We start from the raw sequence: 24524 nt of genomic DNA, 5'->3' as shown, positions 1-24524 counted from the left end.
TGGACTCTGGCTCCTGTTCCCCGCTGGATTAATTATTGTGTTTGAACTGAATTTCACCACTTTGTAAATAAACACTGTAAATCTGCCTCGAGTCTGCACGTCTTTGGTCCACCCAACCCCACCGGTTACGACAGGCTGTGGATAAAAATTAATGATAAAGTGTTGCGTTTAAATGCTCTGGATTTTTCAGCGTTCCCAAAGAACTCCTTACATGTTGGTAGCTGTTTACATTTATAATATATGTTCATTTATATAACACTATTTTACATCTATATTCAGCCGTATTTATTTAACTCTTACACAATATTCACAACAAAATATCACTCATTTTACCCGACATTTAGAGTTTGGTTCTTCCGTGGTTGATTCTGCAAAAATCCACGCTCTTTTTCAGCCGTTTACGTTGAGTTTTTAAAGTATTTTCGACGTGTAAGCCGCCATTTTGTTTTTGACATAAGCAGCCGTTTTGTAGCACTTCCTGTGTCACCATGATGACATCACAAAGTGGAACAGAGTGTTTTCTTCTGAGAGAAACATGAATGAAAAAAAAAACACAACTCCAGGTCTGTTTGTGATGAAAAAACATAGATCAGAATCTCTTTTCACGACTTTCGGAGGCCGGAATTTCGCAGTCGCGGTAAAAGCTAACAACAACGAGCATGCTAACAGCGCACGTGCTAATTCTTGGACAGTAAAAAGCTTTATAATTGGGTGTAGATGGCGCGCAGTGGTGTCATTTTAACCTCAGCAGATATTTTTACACGTGTGCTGGGGCGAAACAATTTAGTTTTTGGAAAGAAAATCAGGTAGAAACGCTTTAAATGTGAAACGGCGTTGGGTTTTATCGTGCTTTTAGCTTTAGCCAAGTGATGTACGACGAGTCAAGTTCAAGATGTTCTGTTACTACGGCTTTTAAAATAAGTATGATTGAAAAGATTTCTTCCAAACTCATAAAAATGTGTCTGTTCTTTTTGATTCTCTTGCGTTATATCCAGTAGTTTTTCAATAGCCCCATAATTACTGAATGAATCACGTCTTATGGACTCGGTACGTCTTCGGTGGCAAGTGAGGACATCCCTTCCAGTTAAGTATTTCTCCAAATTTACACATCCGCCGGTGGTCTGTAGTTATCACCGTGGTAACACCCAATCACAGCGGGGCGCCTCGCATTTCGATGGAGGAAATAAAGAGCGTGATTGGCCCCGTGTGCGCGTGGAGAGCGGAGCGTGTGCGCGGTGAACCTACCCTCCGGATCTAACAGTCTCTCTATCCCCAGGTGCTGCTCGGCCTTATTAAAAGCATGTTCCAGCCGGTCAATGGGCGACGTCTTCTTCTCCACCGAGCTCCACTCAAAAAGCTCCGGTCTGTGGGAAAGAGGAAATAGCACAACATGAGAACACTGTGGGAATTTTGCATCGGAATTCTAATGTAACAACAATAAAATAAAAAATAAAAATAATACAAATAAAATAAAATGAATGAATAAATACATAAATAAATTAAAATTGTAAAAAATAAAATATAAATAAATTAAAAATATAAAAGAAAATATAAATAAAATAAGAATATAAAAAATAAAATATAAAATTAAATACAAAATTAAATAAAATATAAAATAAATTAAAATAAATTAAATAAAAATCTAATCTAATCTAATCCAATACAATACAATATATATCTGTGTTGTTACCTACTACTATTGCTTGTATTAAAGTTATGTGTAAAAACTAAGAATGCACCGATCCAGCATTTTCAGTTCGATACTGTAGCTTTAAGTATCTGCCTATACCCGATATCAACCGATACCAGTGCAGAAAACAGCATTTTTTTCCTTTAAACAAAAATAAAATAAGACAAAACTGATCAAAATGTGTTACGTAGGTGTGATTTAGCTCTTAAGTAATGACAGAACGACTTTGTGTAAATAAAAGTTCAAATATTACGAGAATGAGCCGACTGCGAGCTGTAAATAATCTTATTGCGTCTATGTATACACCCAACCACGATATTGACTGAACCGATATTTAGAAACCGATATCCGATCCAGGAAATGTTTCATTATCGGTGCCAGTATTCGACACTAATATCAGCTGAGTGTATCCCTCTTAAAACGCAACGCTATTACTTGCCAATATCACTAATTACTCTGCTACTGTAATACTACTACTACTACTACTACTACTACTACTACTACCACAACCCAAAATCGAGCTGAACCCACAGCCTTGACAAACAGCAATTTTCTCTCTAAGTGACTCCGTTCCATCCAATATAATGCATAATAATAAGCCACTATAATAAACACTAATATTCTTGCCTTTCTATTTGTTTTTCAATTTGCTTCCAAAATATTTCCCCAATTTCCATTTTCTTTGGGCCTTGCTACTTTAGTTGTGTTTTAAAAAGTGTTGAATCCTCTCACAGAGCAGCACTATTGTCCGTAGTCCAAGTTGCTGACCGTCGCGTGGCAGTAAAAGTGCTTTATGTGGTCTTATTACCGCTCCTATAGATTCTTTCCTCACTCTTTAACACTGTAATTAAGTGAGTGGAGCTGAGGCAGGCGGAGTTATATTTGGACGTGTTCACTCAGCACCCATGTGTCTCCGAGTCGAGCTGCGATTTTTTATTTTATTTTACTTTACGGCTAGCTCTACGATACTGATGTCGAGATGTATATATGAAGTCAGGCGCATTTTCAACAGAACATATGGATAAAATTATACGTTTCAGGTGAACAAAATGTCATAAGAAGCTGCATTCAAGATAATATTACTATGGCAACATGAAAATCCAACAAAACGCTTAATATCATGGCCTGATGTTAATAATAAAACATCTTATGCATACATTTTACAACAACCTAGCAACAAAAATGATTAAATCTACCTTACGAGCTGATATGTTGCTATGACAACTACAAAACTAAGAGTAACATTATTATTAACATGGCCCGACCTAGTAATTGCGTATGCCGCCTATACTGTTCAAAAATAGCCTTTTAACTTTTTTTTTTTTTTTTACCAAATTGTTTTTTATTTTATTTCTTGTTACATTCATTTTGTAAATAAATGGTACATTTTTATATAGCGCTTTTCCACCTTCAAGGCATTCGCGCACAGAGGAGGGCGGTTAAGTGTCTTGCCCAAAGACACAACGACAGCGTTCACCTGTGGGACTTATTTCACACTGAGATTAAGAGTTTGGTTCTTCCATGGTTGATGCTGCAAAAACCCACGTTCTTTTTCAGTTGTTTACGTTGAGTTTTTAAAGTTTTTTTGACGTGTAAGTTGCCATTTTGTTTTTGACATAAGCAGCCGTTTTGTAGCACTTCCTGTATCACCACATGACATCACAAACTGGAACAGAGTGTTTTCTTCTGACAGAAACAGCAGCTCAACCAATGATGCTGTACGTGCTGTGGGATTTGAACCAGTGGGCAAACACAACCAACTGAGCCACTGTGTTTTGGTTTCTTTACGTGTTCCTTACGACTATAAAAATTGGTCTTGTATATGAAACTTTTAGTCTTAGACTGAGCTGTGTTTTAGTTAACGATGTGACAGGTGATATATCAATAAATATGTATAACAAAAACAAATCCAGGGGTCCAAGTACTGACCCTTGAGGAACCCCAGGTCATTCAATTCATTACGCTGATCGAAATCTTATAAAATAACTTTCCAAAGCATAAATCTAGCTCTGGATTTATTCCGAGGATCTTCCCTGTCCTTAGCGTACCCCAGCCCCCTCGCTCCGTCCCTCGCCTATGAGCTACTGTCACCATAAGAATCGTTTCGTCCAGGTTTTGGTTCTGACCTCATTTTCTTGACGTGTTCCTTATGACTATAAAAATTGGTCTTGTATATGAAACTTTTAGTCTTAGATTGAGCAAAGCAACTGTGTTTTAAGTAAACAACATGACAGGTCATTAAATATGTATAACAAAAACAAATCCAGGTGTCCAAGTACTGACCCTTGGGGAACCCCACGTCATTCAATTCATTACGCTGATCGAAATCTTATAAAATAACTTTACAAAGCATAAATCTAGGGCTGGATTTATTGGATCTTCCCCGTCCTTAGCGTACCCCAGCCCCCTCACGCCGTCCCTCACCTGTGGCTGTGGATGAGGGCATTGAAGGCCAGTCCATCATTCCAGCTGCTGGAGAAGTTCACCACATTGACCTGAGAAAGAAGACACACAATGAATAATATTATACAGAGATACAGCTTTGACCCTGCGCTCGCCATCGATGCTCTTTACCTGAATTCACCCGCTTTGAAAGTCTATAATAGTCGTGTGGGTGAGTAATGTTAAAAACCCTTTTTTCATTGAGGCCTTTGAAGTCTGTATTAAAATTATGTAGAGAGATGATTTTTTTTCTTCTTCTTTTTCCACTTCCTTTGTACTCCATTTGGGAAAAGATGACTTTTTTTTTTCACAAGACCATTTTCAGAAAACGTGACCATTATATTGGCAGAGGTTTAAACTGTATGTGGTTGTTGTTTGTATTTATTTATAGATAGAACAGTTTGGCGTTCTATAATGTTTCCTGTTTGAAGCCTCAGATACTTTCCCCGCTGCTTCGTGCTCAGCGTCGACTTCTATCCTGACTACAATATCATCCATATTATGAAACTACCTATGGGGGATTTTCCGTTGCGTTGCTGTAAACCAAGGACATCTCCACCTCCTCCGTCCTTGTTGACATTTACTTGTGGATAGGTTTATGAGCTGCTCGTCAGATTATTATAATACTCCCTACAATAAAAGCATGGCCAGACATGACTAGAAAATACAACCGCAATCTTTGGTGAAGGTTTTGTTTTAAACTTGGAGTGAGCGAGTCTTTTTGTGAGACAAGAATGTTTTTTTTTGTGACGGTGTAGTGATAGTGTAGTGATGGTGTAGTGATTATGGCGCCTCCAAGGAGCATGAATCGTAACGAGGGAGCATACACTTGATCACACACATGGGAGGCGTCAGACAGCAGGGGGCGTAAGCTTCCTCTACTGTCTGGCAAAACCAAGTAAAGCAGCTTATAAGACACGGCACAGCACCGTCACTACTGCATCATTTCTACACCATCACACACCGTCACTACACTGTCACTACACGACATATCACTACTACACCATCACTACACTACACCATCACTACTACATGCTACAAATACACCGTCACTACTATACTGTCACTACCACGTGTCACTACTACACTACAATACAATTTCACTGCTACACCGTCACTATACTACACCATCAGTACACTACACCATCACTACAACATGCTACAAATACACCGTCACTACTACCCTGTCACTACCACGCGTCACTACTACATCATTACTACACTACACTACAATTTCATTGCTACACCGTCACTATACTACACCATCACTACTACACTGTCACTACTACACCATCATTATTACACCGTCACTACACTACACCATCACTACTACACTGTCACAACTACACCGTCACAACTACACTGTCACTACTACACCGTCACCACACGATATGTCACAACCACGCCCTCACTACTACACCATCACTATACTACACCATCACTACTACACTGTCACAACTACACTGTCACAACTACACCGTCACCACACGATATGTCACAACCACGCCCTCACTACTACACTGTCACTACTACAGTGTCACTACTACACTGTCACTACTACACTGTCACAACTACACCGTCACAACTACACTGTCACTACTACACCGTCACCACACGGTATGTCACAACCACGCCCTCATTACTACGCCGTCGCTACTACACTGTCACAACTACACTGTCACTACTACACCGTCACTACTACACCGTCACAACTACACTGTCACTACTACACCGTCACCACACGGTATGTCACAACCACGCCCTCATTACTACGCCGTCGCTACTACACTGTCACAACACATCACTGTCACTACTACACCATCACTACACGATACGTCACTACTACACCGTCACCTACACTGTCACTATCACTACTTCACCATCACAACTACACCGTCACTACTACATCATCACTATTATGCCGTGACTACACCATCACTACTGCGCCATCACTAGACGCTTCTGAGGAAGGTCACAGGACGCAGCTGAAACATTTACAGCAGGTAAACAAACTCTCTCCTGCCTGACAAAAACAATCGTTCATTCTAAGGCCACAACAATCACAGAGAGTTCATATCGCCGGGTCCAGTAATGAGTTCACATCAGTCATTCACAGTCTTATACTCGTCTTTAAAACTCTCACAAAGAAAATGGCAAAAGTCAATTATAATTCTTCAAAGCTTTAGTAAAAACATTTATGATTTGGGCTACTTAAAATATTTCCACAACCCTTTTTTCCCCATATAAGCTGAAAATATATGAAAATGTACCAATACTACAGATAACACATGCATAGACCTTATCCTAAATATACTCAAACCAGTATAAAAAAAACCCAAATCATTATGAAATTTGCTTCTGTTTTCATTTTCAGTCGCCAATTAAAAAGCCGATACAGACTTTTCCCTTCATGTTAAGGCAAGAGACATTCAAAAATACGGAAGCAAAAGCCTAAAGTACTTCTCAGGGTGACTTTTCCCACAAGATTCCTCAAAATACAAACAAATATAAACATTTCCTGAAACTTTTCTTGACATGTGTACATCCCTTCTGTCACTTCCTGTCTATTGTACCTGGAAAGCCTATTATTTGCCGTCTGTGTGGTCCTATAGCGCACCTCCCTGCCCTTGTTGCGGTAGCGCGCTTAACAAGGAGCAGCTCCGGCGGGTCCCTTCACTCCCACTCACTCCTCGCTGCTCAGTTTGTGACAAGTGACAAGTGCGAGCGTTTACAGTCAGCCTCCATCAGCGTCAAAGTCCTATCAGCAGAGTGAGAATATTTACATACACACCGTGGGCTCGTGTTACTACTGCTACTACAGCCGTAACCACTGACACGATGTACGCCGATGTTTTTGACTCTAGTTAATTGTGAAATGTTATCTTAACGCTAACTGTAATGTTAAATCGAGTCAAATTGTTGCTTTTGAACTCATTTGAATGGTTAAATCTGCGAGTATCTGCAGTATAGCAACCAAAATATTAACATTAGGCGTGAATTTAACGTAAAAATGAGCCAAAATTCTTCGTTCAAACCCTGATCTCGTGGTTGGAGATTGTTGGGAATATCAGGTTCCACAGTGAAGCGCTAGTGGCAAAAGCTGACGTTGTGTCCTGAAGCAAGGCACTTAACTTAAATTGCCTGGTATGAAAGTGATGTTTGTGAGTGTCGGTGTTGGTCGGAGAGGCCACTGGCGCAGATTGGGCACCTCGATTTTGTATGTCTGTCCCAGGGCAGCTGTGACTACCAGTACCGAATGGATGCATGGATGACTGAGTGTGGAGTGAAAGAAAAATGCTCCGTAAGGCATCTTTAGTGTCAAAAAAGTGCTGTACAAGTTGATTTGTGTAGCGACCATAGTGTTATACAATATAATTATGCACATAAAACATTTGAAAACCATTTATCCATCCGTTTTCTTCCACATATCTGGAGCCGGGTCGCGGGGGCAGCAGTCTAAGCAGGGACTCCCAGACTTCCCTCACCCCAGACACGTCCTCCAGCTCCTCCGGTGGGACCCCAAGGCGTTCCCAGGTCAGCCGAGAGACGTGGGATACGCTGGAGGGACCGGGAGGCTGGTTCCTCTCGACGTGGAGGAGCAGTGACTCTACTCCGAGCTCCTCCTGTGTGACCGAGCTGCTCATTCTGTCTCTAAGGGAGCGCTCAGCCGCCCTCATTTCCAACTCGTTTCAGCCGCTTGTATCCGCGATTTTGTCCTTTCTTTGTTTTCTGTGTTTTGGCTTTCTTTACCTTAAATCTTTACTTGTATTGTTATGGATCTTTTTGAGCTAACCTTCGTAATCCCATCTGGTGTTTTACGCACAGGTGTATCTCTTGTTTGTGCGTCGAGCCGCCTCCAGCCTCTTTGACTAGACTAAACAGGTACGTACTATTGTTTTGATGGTATAAATACACTGTACGTATTTTCATTTGTCAGCTTGTCAGGCAAGACGACACTATTGAGGAGAACAGCTCTTTGATGATTCGATAAACCAGACTTTTGATTCAAGACGACTTCTCTGTTGCTTTTATATATATGTTTCTTTAAAGTTTTCTCTATTAGAAATTCCACAAAAAGGTCATTACCCAAAGCTCATGACCGTAGAACCATATTTATATCATAGTAACCCCAAAATTCATTGTTTTATTTTATTTATATCACTGGTAAAGGGTCACGTCTTTATATCGCGCTTTTCGACGATCAAGTCACTCAAACTGAACACTCCACCAACTGAACCGCTGCGCAGTTTGTCCAGGAAATCCACGTACGTCCGCAGTGCTCCCGATCAACCCGTGTGTCGTCTTTGTGTACTGTAGCAGCGTCTCACCTGAGGGTACTGTCTCGTGTTCTGACGAACCCAGCTCAGCAGAATCTTCTCACTGTTCGTCTGCTGTAGGCCCGCCATCACATCCTTCATCACATCCTTTACCTGCGGACACAAACACAGCCAGGGCAGGTCAACAAATATGCAATCACGCTGGGGATTTTCACTACAGCAGAGCCACAGGGTAGGGGAAGAATAACTGTGTTTACTACTGCAAAAGCCAAAAAGTAGTATACAGTATATGTTGGTATCAGTCAACGGAACAACAGCGGAATTACAGAGCAAGTCCGGACCAAAAACATCGATACGTTAACATAGATTGTGCTTGTGTCGCTCTGTAGTTATAATCTACGACACTCGTGAATCATTTTGTTAGAATTTACACATTTTAAATCGCAATAATCATCTAAAACGACTTAATAAAACAAACAAGTCCAGTGATTTTTGTGTGAGAAAATGGCAGTGTCCAATGGAAACTGACGTCGTCGATTTTAAAAAATTTGTACCAAAATGACGAATCCTATAGTAGTATCAACGATTAGGAAAATAAAACTGGGGAAGGAACAGTGGGCGTGTCACAGTGAAGGTGAAAACGGGGATTTATCGGCAAAATGGCGTCTTGAAAATAGTCGATTAAAGATTAAACTCAAACATGAATCATTCCAAATACAACTTCAGAGGCTCAACGAGAAGAAACGACTAGAACAAGTTGGTTGAAACGTTGGTTGAAAAGTTTTGCGTAACAGGTGAGGAATGACGAGTGGTGAGTTTACTTTTAAAAATGTGTTTTTATGGTGAACACAAGGTAAAAGTGAGGCTGGTGTGTGATGAAGTAGTGCTGCATGTGGGCTCATTTCTATATATGACAATAGGTTTGATTTTTAAAAGTAAAAAAAAGTCAAATAAATAAATGACATAACTTTTACACAAAAAAAAACAAAAACAAAACAGTATTTGCTTTGTGTATTATGACTTTTTATTGGATGGATCGGCAACCTCTTTCATCCTGACACTGCAGCTCCATGTGGTTTGGAAAAAGTATTTAAATAAAGTGTGTTTTATTTGTGTTAGTTTTTTTTTATTTTTATTGTATTTGGAATTGTCCAGTTGACAGATTAAAACTTCGTGTTTTGCTGTAATATACACAGTGTTAGCTTCATTTTAGACGCTGAATAAGTATTTGTGGGTCTCTGTGTTTTTTTTGTTTGTTTTTTTCCATGGAAACCGGGTCCAAATCGCTCTTTGGGTGTCAAAGGTTACCAATCCCTGGTGCAGACAAGCGATTTTATTTTGAATCACACATTTTAAGTGGACTACAAAATGCTACGCTCTGTCTGTGATCACCAACACCAACGATTTGTCCAGTTGACAGATTTAAATTTCGTCTTTTCATCTTTTGCTGTAATATACACAGTGTTAGCTTCATTTTAGATGCCTAGTGTGTTTTTTGTCTTGTTTAAACCGGGTCCAAACGGCTCTTTGGGTGTCAAAGGTTGCCGATCCCTGGTGTAGACAAACGATTTTATTTTGAAAAGTGCATTTGAAGCGAACTACAAAATGCTACGCTCTGTCTGTGATCACCAATACCATCGATTTGTCCAGTTGACAGATTTAAACTTCGTCTTTTGCTGTAAAATACACAGTGTTAGCTTCGTTTTAGATGCCGAAAAAGTATTTGCGGCTCTCAATGTGTTTTTTTTTCTCATTTAAACCAGATCCAAACGGCTCTTTAGGGGTTAAACGTTGCCGATCTGTGGTGTAGACAAACGATTTTATTTCAGATCACACATTTTAAGCAAACTACAAAATGCTACTCCATGTTTGTGATCACCAATACCAACACCATTAATGTTTTTTTTGTTTTTTTTGTTGCATTAGGCTAAACCAGATGTTACTATATCAAACACACACAGATTTGAAGTGCGCGTTGTTGATGCTTCGGGCTAAATGTAATGAACACTTTCCAAAGCATTTTTCTCATTACATAATCTTATCCTTTACCCACGTTTGTTTTAGCATTAGCGCTATCAAACGAGCTAACTCCTCCACCTGCTTTTGTGATCCCTGGTAATTCCAAACAACATTTATCTAAAAAAAAAAAAAAACCAAAACACTTTGAAATTCTCTGTTCTGAAGTTTTTTCGTAGCAGACCGGAGATGTTCGCTTGTTGTGTGTGTGTTGTGTGTGTGTGTGCGTACAGGTTTGAGTGACAGTTCTGGAGCAGTGTGCAGGGCTGGGTGGCCGCCTCTGCATTACTGATGTAGCTCCACCGCACTCTACCTGCTGCCTCCGACTTCTCCAGCCCTCGTCTTGTTTATTTAGGCGGCTTCTCCTGCTTTTGTGCACTTTTTTGGATTCTTACCCCGCGCTCTCTGCCATATCCTCTTCGGTAACAGGTTTTCATCCCATTTCTCACTCGTTCTTTTTCATTTTAAAGTTGGCGGATTACAAAAACACAATCGCGAGTCAAATATCTACAAATGCAAATGGGAAAATGGGATGTGTTTTGGTTATTTTTAGACTGGATAATTTCGTGTTAGCGTTGGTGGCGACTCGAGTTTGTACGAGGAAAGAACAGGCCTGGAGAGAAGAACAAGTAGATTCACAAAAAGTCAAGATCCCAGTGTGTCCCAGGGCGTGTCCCGATTCGCTAAATGCACCGTTCGAAGTACCGTTCAACGTACTCTTCAAAGTACCCTTCAAAGTACCCCTCAAAGTACCGCTGAAAGTACCCTTCAAAGTACCCTTCAAAGAACCCTTCAAAGAACCCTTCAAAGTACCATTCAAAGTTCCGTTCAACGTACTCTTCAAAGCACCCTTCAAAGTACCGTTAAACGTACTCTTCAAAGTACCTTCAAAGTACCGTTGAAAGTACCCTTCAAAGTACTCTTCAAAGTACCCTTCAAAGTACTGTTCAAAGTACTGTTCAAAGTACCCTTCAAAGTACCGTTCAACGTACTCTTCAAAGTACCTTCAATGTATTGTTGAAAGTACCCTTCAAAGTACTCTTCAAAGTACCCTTCAAAGTACCCTTCAAAGTACCCTTCAATGTACTCTTCAAAGTACTCTTCAAAGTACCGTTCAAAGTACCCTTCAAAGTACCCAGTGTAGTCACCATTTTGCCACGGAGCGTACTTTAACGACGGTTTGTGCGCTTATGTTACATACGTTATTTTTATTTCTTTATCATTTAATAGAAGAAGAGTCAAAGTGTCGTCGTCGCAGCCGTTTATTTCTGTTTAGATTGAATGAAATAAGGAATTAATCTTTCCCTTTGAATATCAATAGGAAATTAATAACGTTATAGGGGATTTTTTTCCCAGTTGTAGCGAGTATTACATAACTCCAAAAATATATATATCATTTTTCATAGTCTATAAACCAGAGAATCCTTATTAGTTCTACGTAAAGTGGGATATTGCAATTTAACGATTCGCCATTTGGGACAGGTTTAATTTGATCTGTGGCTAAACCAATTTATTACCAGCAGAGGGCGCTTCGGTGCTAGAAGGCTGGAAACAGAGGGCGGATTTGTCTGCTACATTAAAATGGGACAGCCAATGTTGCGCCGGAAGTTAAGTAACGTTTTTTGCGGTTGATGTCATAGTACTCAGCTTGTTTTTCTCTCTTTTTTTTTTTTTTTTGGCCAAATCCCGTTTCTTGGACCCATCTTGCACCTCCGCCTCCGACCCTGCTCTCTTCTAACTTCTCCGTAAACCAACATTTCCCCGTTTTCAAATGCACATGACAGGTTGTTCTTTTATTGTTTGGATTTGTGTTGCTGAATCTGTCCATTTCCCTCATAAAATCCTGTCTACATGAGCCCTCGCTGATGATTGGACGACTTTTTCCCAGCCTGGACAATCCTGCGTCTCACCTGCAGCCGCCTCCCCCCATTTCAGGACATTCAGCTCACCTGTTCTGAGCTGCTGCCTGTTTGTGGTCAGTCTGACATTTTGAACGTGTCACTACGAAGGAAGTGACTCTGTCCTGAGACACTCGACTGTCAAAACGGACTCTGTGTTTGTTTGTCAAGATTTTGTTTTGTTATTGTAAAATTTGTGACGAAACCGAGACGGAACCAGGACTAAACCAGGACTAAACCAGGACTAAACCAGGACTAAACCAGGTCTAAACCAGGACTGAACCAGGACTGAACTAAGACTAAACCAGGACTAAACCAGGATTAAACAAGGACTAAACCAGGACTGAACCAGGAGTAAACATGGATTAAACCAGGACTAAACATGGACTAAACCAGGACTGAACCAGGACTAAACCAGGACTAAACATGGACTAAACCAGGATTAAATCAGGTCTAAACCAGGACTAAACATGGACTAAACCGGGTCTAAACCAAGACTGAACCAGGACTAAACATGGACAAAACATGGACTAAACCAGGACTAAACCAGGTCTAAACCAGGACTAAACCAGGTCTAAACCAGGACTAAACCAGGACTAAACCAGGACTAAGCCAGGACTAAACCAGGACTAAACCAGGACTAAACCAGGACTAAACCAGGACTAAGCCAGGACTAAACCAGGACTGAACCAGGACTAAACCAGGACTAAGCCAGGACTAAACCAGGACTGAACCAGGACTAAACCAGGACTAAACCAGGACTAAATCAGGACTAAACCAGGACTAAACCAGGACTAAACCAGGACTAAACCAGGACTAAACCAGGACTAAATCAGGACTAAATCAGGACTAAACCAGGACTGAACCAGGACTGAACCAGGACTGAACCAGGACTAAACATGTTGAATCAGTGTTTGAGTTTTGTTCAGCTAAAACCTGGAACATTCTTCCTGAAGATGAGACTCAGGCCTCGACTTTGACAAAGTTTAAATCCAGACTCAAACTGTTCTGTTTATCTGCTGTGACTGAAAGGGGTTTATTCTGCACTTTTCTCTTTTAATATCAATTTAACGATGATTATTCATGTTTTGATTAGTTGCATTTTGATTTTGAGGAGCCATTTAAACTGAAAGTGAAACTAACACACCCTAGTTGTTTACATTCGTTTACAGTTGTTTTACCTTAGGTGTGAACCGTCGCCCGAGTCACATTTTGCACGATCCCTCAAGCCCCTGATGTGTCGTCCAATCAGGATACGGTGATTTTATTAAGCAAATTCCATATTAATAGCGGAGCATCTGGCGTCTGTCTGTCTCCACGGAGATGTTACATGGCTGGAATGTCCCACAGTACGGCATTAAACTTGAGACGTTACTGCAAATACGACACTGAAGCTACTACTTTGCAAACCCGCTCGTCTCGTCGGACTCGGCCCTTCGTCTGACAAAGGACGCCGGGTTCCGCTCACAATAACGTCTGGCATCGTTTGGACTGAGCCGACGTCCACAAAAGCACCACAACACGGCGCCCCGGTCCGTTAGCCGCCTCGCCGTGGTAACATGTGGCCTGCTGGGTAAAAAAATAACTCCGTGCGCTCATTTGGGAGTAGGTCACTGCATGCATTTACACTTTAATTGGAGAGGCTGTTTTACGGAGAGCGCGCGGGCCCACACATACACACTCCGGCGAACGTGATACAACGATGAAGAGATAACCTCCCAAGTGTAGAACGCTCTGAAGATCATTAGCGCAGTACGTTTAGCTATTTATCGGCCCATTAGCTCTACGCCAAAACTAGCATGATTGAGACGTTGAGTCATTGATGAGGGAATAGACGAAATGTGTTGAGGTGTGGATTGAAATGAAACTGACTGTCTGAGCCGTAGACTGGAGATAGAAATGGACGTAGCTAACCTGGCTCCAATTCACTTTCTACTGAAAAACCGTGGCTCCTCTCGCTGTAACCGCTGCTGTCAGACTCGTCGTTTTGGTCGTAAATGTTCGGATTAACCCGTTCTACATGATCCTGGGGTTTTTATTTCGCTTTTGTGTCTGTAAATCAAGATATGAACATTAATAACAGACAATTTAGCTTTGCTCCTGTTAGCGTTAGCAACAGGTTTGATTGACAGCGTTGCTAAGAGCCCGCTCCCTGATAAAACAGCGTAGCACGACTGGAATTACAGCTGTCCCTCGATATATTGCGGTTCACCTTTCGCGGTCTCGCTGTTTCGCGGATTTTTTTAGCGCACTTTTGCATGTTTTTTATTTCTTTTGCGTTCTGCGTCCTGATTGGCTGTTGGACTGTAGACCATTGTCCATCAGTCTCCTCCGTCAGTCTCATCTGTCTCCTGTACAGTACAGAATGTGTTCAGCCAAATTTACATAAATATTGTATCGCAGTGTGACTCTGAAGGACTAAACCAGGACTAAACCAGGTCTAAACCAGGTCTAAACTAAGGACTAAACCGGAACTAAACCGAGACTAAACCAGGACTAAACCAGGACTAAACCAGGACTAAACCAGGACTAAACCAGGACTAAACCAGGATTGGAAACTCATTTTGTAACTGTATTCTGGTCTAGTTACACTTTAATTTGTAGGTGTAAATTAAAATAATACACGGAGGTTCTTCAACGTGGATTTTTGTCTTTGAACTGCGCAGTATCAGTGAAAAAAATAGTTTACGTGTGATTTTTTTCCTGCTCAAACTCGTCCTAAATTACTGCAGAACAAAGAGGCCAACAAAAAGAACAATAGTGTTTGTAATTATACGTCATGTTTTTTCACTAAAACATAACACGACTCTGTGTAAAAGTACTCTAAATATTCACAATACAGTACTCTGATTGGCCCACGTAACAAAACACGTTACAAAACACATTTAATCTAATAATGAGCGAGAGAAAAAGCCGATTCAAATCTCACGTTTCAAGTTTGTCATAAAAATTTAGTTTCCTTTAAATAATCAAACATATTCTATAGATTCACTCTGTGGCCGTGATAAAAACCATACGGAATAAATCGAGCCGCTAGCATGCTGGCTGTTTACCGTTAGCCGTAGTTGGGAGAAGAGCGTATTTACATAATGATGAGGCGCTATGCAAAAAGTATGTAAGCTATGTGCATTTCAATGAGCGTATACGTGTACTTTAATACATATTTTGCCACTTCAGCAGTTTTTTACGCTTATCTTATCAAGGGAGCGTGCCCTTTAACTTTTACAGATGAATACCCTTTAAATACTAACGCAGTAGGACCATAGACCATAGTAATTGGTAGTTGTGAACAGGCCCGTCGGTAGAAATTTCAGGGCCCGAGGCGAGAAGCATCACATGGGCCCCCCCGCTGATATAAATTAATAGGCTAAAGGTAGAATACGGGGCTTCTTAAACCTTCTTGGAATCCTTTTGTTCCCCGTTTACTCCCGTGGTGGTAAATACTACCACACGAACAAATATAATCACATGTAGTTTGAGTTTGCGATGATTCAGTCAGATCTATTTTGCAAAATAGACTTTTTAAAGTGATTTTCCATGTTGCAGTTTTTCATAGTTTGGCCAGAGGTGCGACTTATATGTGAAATATGTGGTTTTTTTCATCATTATTATGCATTTTTTGGCTGGTGCGAATTCTGCTCCTGTGCGAATTCTACTCCGGAGCAACTTATACTTCAGTGCGACTTATACTCCTGTGCGACTTATACTACAGTGCGACTTATACTCCTGTGCGACTTATACTACAGTGCGACTTATACTCTGGAAAATATGGTAGCTGAATCCTTCTAATTTACTCTCTGTCATTCTCGCATGTTTGAATAATCTTTAATCGCTTATTTTCAAGATGCCAACAATCCTCTTTGTCACCACCAGTGCGACTTATACTCTGGTGCGACTTATACTCTGGTGCGACTTATACTCCAGAAAATACGGTGGTTGTCCTTCTCATTTACTCTTTGAAGGTGTTTTTGGAGTGATTTGTGGATGTTTGAGTAATCTTTAATTGCCCCTTTTCCAACCTCACCCTCTAAGCAATGCCTTCAGGCCACACCCACAAATACAGTGCTGGCGTCATTAGGAAAATGTCACCTGGTGTTTGTCAGGGACATGTTTTTGATGGCTCCGTAAAAGCACAGATGTTTCAGATGTTTCAGATGTTTCAGGTGTTTCAGGTGTTTCAGGTGTTTCAGGTGTTTCAGGTGTTTCAGGGGCGTGGACTCACCTGCCAGTGGAGAATGATGCTCCAGATCAGACCGAGAATCAGCTTATGATTCCCATCCACAATGTCCGCCGCCCCGATGTTCACCAGCTCCACCTGCAGAGAGAGTGGAGGTAAGAGAGTGGAGGTAAGAGGGAGACAACAGAGAGGACGGAGAGGGGGCAGAGAGAGAGGAGTCCAGAGAGAGGGAACAGAGAGGACGGAGAGAAAGAGGACAGAGAGAATGCAGAGAGAGATGAGTTAAGAGAGAGGGAACAGAGGATAGAGAGAGAGACGATGGATAGAGTGCAGAGAGAGAGAGGAGTTAAGAGAGAGGGAACAGACAGGATGGAGAGAGGGCAGGGAGAGAAAGGAGTTACGAGAGAAGCAACAAAGAGGACAGAGAGAGAGACAGAGAGAAGAGGTAAGAGAGAGGCAACAGAGGACGGAGAGAGGGCAGAGAGAAAGAGAGGAGTTAACTGAGACACAAAGTACCATACTGAGGTCTCCAACCTCACCTGAGGAGAGAAAGAAGGAGGGAGGGAGAAAGAGAGAGAGGGGGGAGAGAGGGGGGGGGAGAAAGAGAGGGAGGGAGAGAGAGAAAGAGGGGGAGGGAGAGAGAAAGGGAGGGAGAACGCAAAGTACCATACAGAAAAAACCTCTCTCCAACTGAGGGAGGGAGGAAAAGGGAGGGGGAGGGAGAGAGAAGAGGGAGGGAGAGAGGGAGAAAAACAGAGAGGGAGGGAGAGCGAAAGAAGGACACAGGGAAGGAGGGGGGGGTTCTCTTCAACCTCATGTGAGGAGAGAAAGAAGGAGGGAGGGAGAGAGGGGAAAAGAGGAGGGAGGGGGGGAAAGAGAGGGAGGGGAGAGAATGATTGTGACGTAGAGAGAGTGATAGAAAGAGAGAACGAAAGAAAGTGAGAGAGACAGGCAGTGAGACAAAAAGGGAGGGAGAGAAAGGGGGGATGAGAGGGAGGGAGAGAGGAACAAACTTGGAGAATAAGTGTGAGGCAGAGAGAGGAAAAAGAGATAAAGAGAGCGAGAGAGAGACAAAACGGGAGGGAGAAAGAGAGATAGAGTGCAATGTAGAGAGAGAACGACCGACGGTGAGAGACAAAGAGGGAAGGAGAAAAACAGGGAGAGAAGGAGGTAGAGGGAGGGAGAAGAGATAAAGAGAGAGAGACAGACACATTCCAGACGTCGCTCGTGTCCATTTCCTCGTTGGACATAAACTCCGGCCCAGAAAAAGTCTCGTGTTTGATTTATTATTCACACAAAGTTGTCGTGTCGTTTCTTGAGGGACACGTGACACATTTGGACCGGTTTAAAGGAAACAAACGGCGGAGCGGTCACTAACTGCTCGTTTCCGCGGAGACGCTATTGCTCTGCCTGGAATGTTCTGCAGTGTGGCATTAAACTTATTTACCGCCACGGAGACGAGCAGACGGCACAAGACTCTGAGGCATCTGCGAGACATAAAAACACCTGGAGCTGACGGAAGGTAGAATGAAGATGAAGTTAATGCTTTACTGCGGGACATTCAAGGCAAAGCAATAACGTCTCGGTGAGGAAATGAAGACAGAGCGTGGACGGGGTGGTTTGGAGACGTGCCGACTAAAAACATTTATACTGTCGAAGATGGAAAAGCTTTGAAACTCCTGTCGGCCTGAAGTACATGTCGGAAAAGTAACATGTGAAATCCTATTAAAAAGTAACTGCAGTAAATACTCGAGTAAATGTAACTTCAAAGTGTTTCTGAAAATGTGGACCACTTTGGGGTTTTTTTGTTTTTTTTTTTGAGCAGTATGGTTTTATACTTTTTTATTTATTTATTTTTGAGCAGTTAGTTTTATTTTTTATTTTTTGAGAAGTATGGTTTTATTTATTTATTTATGTTAATTTTTTGGAGCAGTATGGCTTTATTTTTTAATTATTTTTTTTCTTTTAAGCAGTTTGTTATTATTTATTTATTTATTTTTGAGGAGTAGGGTTTTATTTTTTTAGCAGTATGGTTTCATTTATTTATGTATTTACTTATTTATTTACTTATTTATTTATTGAACAGTATGGTTTTATTTATTTATTTATGTATTTATTGAACAGTATGGTTTTATTTATTTATTTATTTATTTATTGAACAGTATGGTTTTATTTATTTATTTATGTATTTATTTATTGAACAGTATGGTTTTATTTATTTATTTATTTATTTATTGAACAGTATGGTTTTATTTATTTATTTATGTATTTATTTATTGAACAGTATGGTTTTATTCATTTATGTATTTATTTATTGAACAGTATGGTTTTATTTATTTATTTATGTATTTATTTATTGAACAGTATGGTTTTATTTATTTATTTATGTATTTATTTATTGAACAGTATGGTTTTATTTATTTATTTATGTATTTATTGAACAGTATGGTTTTATTTATTTATTTATGTATTTATTGAACAGTATGGTTTTATTTATTTATTTATTTATTTATTGAACAGTATGGTTTTATTCATTTATTTATTTGAGCAGGATGTTTTTAGTTTGTCTGGGTTTTGTTTTCAGTTTTGTTTTATATATATCTTTTGAACAGCATGGTTTTATATATTTTTTTTAGCAGTATGGTTTTATTTATTTATTTTTCTTTATTTACTTATTTTGGAGCCGTATGGTTTTATTTATTTGTTCAATAATAAAGGTAGAACATTCAGGGAATATAAAATGCTGCTTGAAAGAAAAGTGAGTATTTTATGGACAAACACAGATGTGAACAGTGAACAGAGGAGGAGACTTTAAATAGACACGCCCCCTCCTCCACAGACACGCCCCCTCCTCCACAGACACGCCCCCTCCTCCACAGACACGCCTCCTCCTCCACAGACACGCCCCCTCCTCCACAGACACGCCCCCTCATCCACAGACACGCCCCCTTCTCCACAGACACGCCCCCTCCTCCACAGACACGCCCCCTTCTCCACAGACACGCCCCCTTCTCCACAGACACGCCCCCTTCTCCACAGACACGCCCCCTTCTCCACAGAGTTAAATGTAAAGTGTAAAGACTCACATTGTTTTTCTGGAGGATCTGCAGAGCTCGGTTTACATTGTTCAGAGAATGAACACGAGTGAAACCTCTCTCCAACCTCACCTACGGAGAGAGAGAAGAGAGGGATGAGAGGGAGGAGAGAGAGGGAGGAGAGAGGGATCAGAGGAAGAGAGAGAGGGAGGAGAGAGAAGAGAGGGATGAGAGGGAGGAGAGAGAGGGAGGAGAGAGGGATCAGAGGAAGAGAGGGAGGAGAGAGAGAAGAGAGGGATCAGAGGAAGAGAGGGAGGAGAGAGAGAAGAGAGGGAGGAGAGAGAGAAGAGAGGGATGAGAGGGAGGAGAGGGAGGGAGGAGAGAGGGATCAGAGGAAGAGAGAGAGGAGAGAGTGCGGAGAGAGAGAGAAGAGAGGGATGAGAGGGAGGAGAGAGGAGAGAGGGATCAGAGGAAGAGAGGGAGGAGAGAGAGGAGAGAGGGAGGAGAGAGAGGGAGGAGAGAGGGATCAGAGGAAGAGAGAGGAGAGAGGGAGAAGAGAGAGGAGAGAGGGATCAGAGGGAGGAGAGAGGAGAGAGAGAGGGATGAGGGGAGGAGAGAGGGATCAGAGGCAGGAGAGAGAAGATAGGGATCAGAGGGGAGAGAGAGGAGAGAGGGATCAGGGGAGGAGAGAGAGAAGAGAGGGCTGAGAGTGACGAGAGAGAGAAGAGACAGATCAGAGGGAGGAGAGAGAGGAGAGAGGGATCAGAGGGAGGAGAGAGAGAAGACAGAGGGAAGAGAGAGAAGACAGAGGGAGGAGACAGAGAAGACAGAAGGATGAGAGGGAGGAGAGAGAGAAGAGAGGGATCAGATGGAGGAGAGAGGAGAAAGGAGAGAGAAGAAAGGAGAGGGAAGAGAGGAAGGAAGAGGCGGGGAAGAGATGGAGAGAGAGAATGTGAAAGAAGAGTGGAAGGGAGAGAGGGAGAAGAGGGAAGGAGAGGGGCAGTGAGAGAAGGAAGAGGGGGAGAGAGGGAGAAGAGAGAGAGGAAGAGGGGGAGGAGAGAGGAAGGGAGGATGAGAGAGGATGGAAGAGATGGAGAGAGAGAAAACAAGGGAGGGGGAAAGAGAGGGAGGAAGAGAGAGGCGGGGAAGAAATGGAGAGAAAGTGAGAGAGGAAGGGAGCGCGAGAAAGGGGGGAAGAGAGAGGCAGAGAAGCGAGGAAGAGAGAGAGGCAGAAAGTGAGTGAGTGAGTAAGACAGAGTGAGAGAGGGAGGACAAGAGAGTGAAGGAGGAAGAGAGAGGACAGACAGGTGTGTGGGAGTAGAGAAAATGTGGGAGAAAGAGAGAGGTGGAGAGGCAGAAAGTCAGTGAGTGAATGAGAGAGACGAAAACAGGGAGAGAGAGAAAGAGAAATGGAGAGCGAGGGTAGAGAGAAAGGGACACAGAGAGAAAGAGCAAAGGAGAGATGGGAGGTAAAGATTACAGACGTATAAAGAGACCTTGTTCGAGGGCAAACTGCAGCTACATTAGAAAGAGAGAGTGAGAGAGTGAGAGAGTGAGAGCGGAGAGATAGAATCAGAGGACAGTGTCTCGACTTAAAACAAACAGATACAGGACAAGTGCAGTGTTAGGCCACAGGGGGCAGCGTTTATCAAAACTCTGCCCCAAACTCTGGAAACAAAAAGACCAACACCAAATCAGAGCTAAAGGTGCACTCTGGGACTTTTCTGGCACAGCATCAGCCACCTGCTCGTCTCCATGGAGATGTTATTACTTTGGCCAGAACGTTCCACACTACGGCTTTATGTTCTTCCGCACACAACCAGGTGATGTCTATGAGGGGTTAGGTCTATGGAGCGGCGACTCTGCTCATGGCAACAATGTTTTTAAAAGTATTTTTGAGCAAATAAAACCAGAATGAAATCACTTTAAATCAAACGTATTCTGCAAAATTTAGTTTTCAGAGATTTTAACCGTGTTCTAGTCGTTTCTTCTCATCGAGCGTCTGAAGTTTTATTTGGACTGATTCATGTTTGAGTTTAATCTTTAATCCACTATTTTCAAGACGCCATTTTGCCGATAAATCCCCGTTTTCTCCTCCACCTGTCCACGCCCACTGTGATGTACATGCCCACTCTTGTCTCTTCTCTCGTCTCCTCTCTCGACTCCTCTCTCGTCTCCTCTCTCTCTCGTCTCTTCCCTCGTCTCCTCTCTTTTGTCTTCGCTCTCCTCTCTCTCTCATCTCTTCCATCATCTCCTGTCTCTCATCTCCTCTCTCTCATCCCCTCTCCCTCGTCTCCTCTCTCATCTCCTGTCTCTCGTCTCCTGTCTCTCGTCTCCTGTCTCTCATCTCCTCTCTCTCATCCCCTCTCCCTCGTCTCCTCTCTCATCTCCTGTCTCTCGTCTCCTGTCTCTCGTCTCCTGTCTCTCGTCTCCTGTCTCTCGTCTCCTCTCTCTCGTCTCCTCTCTCTCGTCTCCTCTCACTCGTCTCCTCTCCCTCATCTCCTCTCCCTCGTCTCCTCTCCCTCGTCTCCTCTCCCTCGTCTCCTGTCTCTCGTCTCCTGTCTCTCGTCTCCTCTCTCGTCTCTTCTCTCGTGTCCTCTCTCGTCTCTTCCCCCGTCTCCTCTGTCGTCTCTTCTCTCGTCTACACCCTCATCTCCTCGTTCTTGTGTCCTCTCTCCTTTCCTCTCTCGTGTCCTCTCTCGTGTCCTCGTCTCCTTTCTCATCTCCTCGTTCTTCCGCTCCCTCTCAGCTCCTCATCTTTTCTCTCGTCTCCTCTCCTGACCACACCTTCGTCTCCTCATTCTCGGTTTCCTCTTTCGTTTCCTCCCTTGTGTTCTCTCTCGTCTCCCCCCCTTGCCTCCTCATTCTCGTCTCCTCTCGTCCACACCCTCGTCTCCTCGTTTTCTTGTCCTCTCTTGTGTCCTCGTTCTCACCTCCTCTTGTGTCCTCTCTCATCTCATCTTTTATTAACTCATTTTAGATGAATATTGTGACTTAAAACGTCCAAATTCTAACACAAAGACCCACAGATGTCATAGATTATAACCATAGCGACGCACAAGCCCGTTAGATCTGCTTTAATGTCATACTGTGGAACATTCCAGGCCAAAAAAACAACATCTCCACAAAAACCACCTACCAGAAAAGTCACACATCGCAGGTTAAGTTCTGTCAGACACACAGAGAACAGCGTCTTCTTTCGTTACCCATAATGCCGTTCAAACATCGACTGAGTTATTACTAAAAACAGAAGCACATCCAATTTGATCTGATTTGGTTTTCGGCCCAATTGATCCCACTGCGGCTCCACAAAAATCCCTCGTAAAGATTATCCATAATTTCCAGTGTTTAGTTACAGTAATCACTAAAGAGGCTTAGGTTTGGCTTTGCACCGTAATGAACTGTAATGAGCGCCGTAAACACGAGGATAAACGAAAACCGCTGAGTGTGTGGTCCAACAGGAGGCGGTATAGATCTCTACAAACGCACAGCAACGCGTTTATTGTATTACATTATTTTTTCAGATCAAGAGTTAGTTTGTTTTCAACAGCCTCGCTCCTGATTGGCTCTTTTGGTTGCTATGATACTCCGAATTCGCTCGGTTACTTCTAGCCTTGACGTGCCGAACGCTATTGGTTTTGGCGCTGTCTTTCTACCAGCTAAGGCAGGACGACAGCACCATCTGCAGCCCGACAGGTGTGCGACAATAAAAAGGTCCCCCTCGTCTCGGTTGAACGTCTCGTCAGCGTGTTTTTGCAGTTTGATTGCGTCCTTAATCCAGCAACGATGTTTGTTTTCACCGGGAATACTGTCTTGAAGAAGTCGGACCGATTTTTTCCTGTGGGGCGATCTTAAAGAAAAGGTGTTTGTGAATAAACCTCAGACGACTTAATAAACGACTTAACCTCCTGAGACCCGAGCTCTTGCATGACCTGCTTTATTTATTTCTCTGTGTTATTTGGGCTGATTGGACCTGATGGGTCTAAATACAAAGAATTATCTTTTTACATTATATAGTTTCTGAGGAAAAAATATGTAAATGAAAAGTCCTCATATGTGACATTTTAATCATTTTGATAAAACATTTGAGTAATGATTTGCAAAAACTATTTATTATGACCCTGAACACAGCAACATGAATGTAAGAACAAAATGAGAAACAACAATTGTGCCTCTTGGAACAATGTGTCTCATGTGAAGAGCTGCAGACAGGAGCAGGAAGAAAAATAAAAACAAAATAAAATATTCTAAACTGTTAAAAAAATGAATATATATAATATATTTGCATTGTTGCTGTTCTTGTTGCTGTTATTCTTCTTCTAAAAATTTGCACTGTGGCCTAGACAACCCAAAATGTGTTGTCCACATATGAGGACGCCAGGTCTCAGGAGGATAAAACGTAATATCGAGGATCAAATAAGAGCCATAAACTCGGACATTAGGTCATTTTTACTTCTTCTAGTTTAAGTCGTGATAAGTTCAAGTGTAAGTGAACAATTATAACCGTATATATATCGCCAAAAATCTCTGAAGGTTCAGTTTATCTACTGCTAAAATTCTGTGAGTTTAATTTACGAATTATAGGAGCTACTGAAGATTTAAAAGTGTCAGTGACTTTTGGGCCTGTACGTGCAGACGGGTCATGTACCAGTTCATGTCCTGCTAGGCCCTCCAGCAGCTCCAGCAGCTTCCTCCCATCACACAGGTCTGAGAAGAGGTCATCCACCGGCTTCTTCCCTGTCTGCAAAACACAAGACGCAAAATCCAGTCACTTAAACACGAGATTTTATAGTTTCGTGAGCAGATACAGTGTTCTATTTGTTGTGTTTGGTACTTTACATTGGTGACGGATGGTATTTTGAAGTGAAATAGTCACAAAGAGGGGGGTAATATATATCATGATTACTTGATAAAATAAAATGAAAAAAAAAAATACAATAAATAAAAAATAAAAAAATAAGTGAAAAAAAAATTAAACATATAAATTTT

The 24524-nt window shown here is 41.9% G+C and overlaps 1 protein-coding gene across 13 annotated transcripts in view; it reads right to left on the bottom strand.

The window, feature by feature from the left end:
• dmd (dystrophin) overlaps nucleotides 1-24524 on the bottom strand; it is a 500656-nt gene that overhangs the window by 323905 nt on the left and 152227 nt on the right. For all 13 annotated transcript variants that reach the window (XM_055226238.1, XM_055226248.1, XM_055226250.1 and 10 more), the window contains exons 3-8: nucleotides 24184-24276; nucleotides 19587-19667; nucleotides 16546-16638; nucleotides 8461-8562; nucleotides 4115-4185; nucleotides 1246-1364 (exon numbers count right to left, since the gene is read on the bottom strand). In XM_055226238.1, coding sequence (XP_055082213.1) covers nucleotides 1246-1364; nucleotides 4115-4185; nucleotides 8461-8562; nucleotides 16546-16638; nucleotides 19587-19667; nucleotides 24184-24276 — 559 coding nt within the window. The remainder of the gene's footprint in view (nucleotides 1-1245; nucleotides 1365-4114; nucleotides 4186-8460; nucleotides 8563-16545; nucleotides 16639-19586; nucleotides 19668-24183; nucleotides 24277-24524) is intronic.

Source organism: Periophthalmus magnuspinnatus, chromosome 2, assembly GCF_009829125.3.
Source record: "Periophthalmus magnuspinnatus isolate fPerMag1 chromosome 2, fPerMag1.2.pri, whole genome shotgun sequence".
NCBI lineage: Eukaryota > Metazoa > Chordata > Actinopteri > Gobiiformes > Gobiidae > Periophthalmus > Periophthalmus magnuspinnatus.
This window is presented reverse-complemented; position numbering and strand designations above follow the sequence as displayed.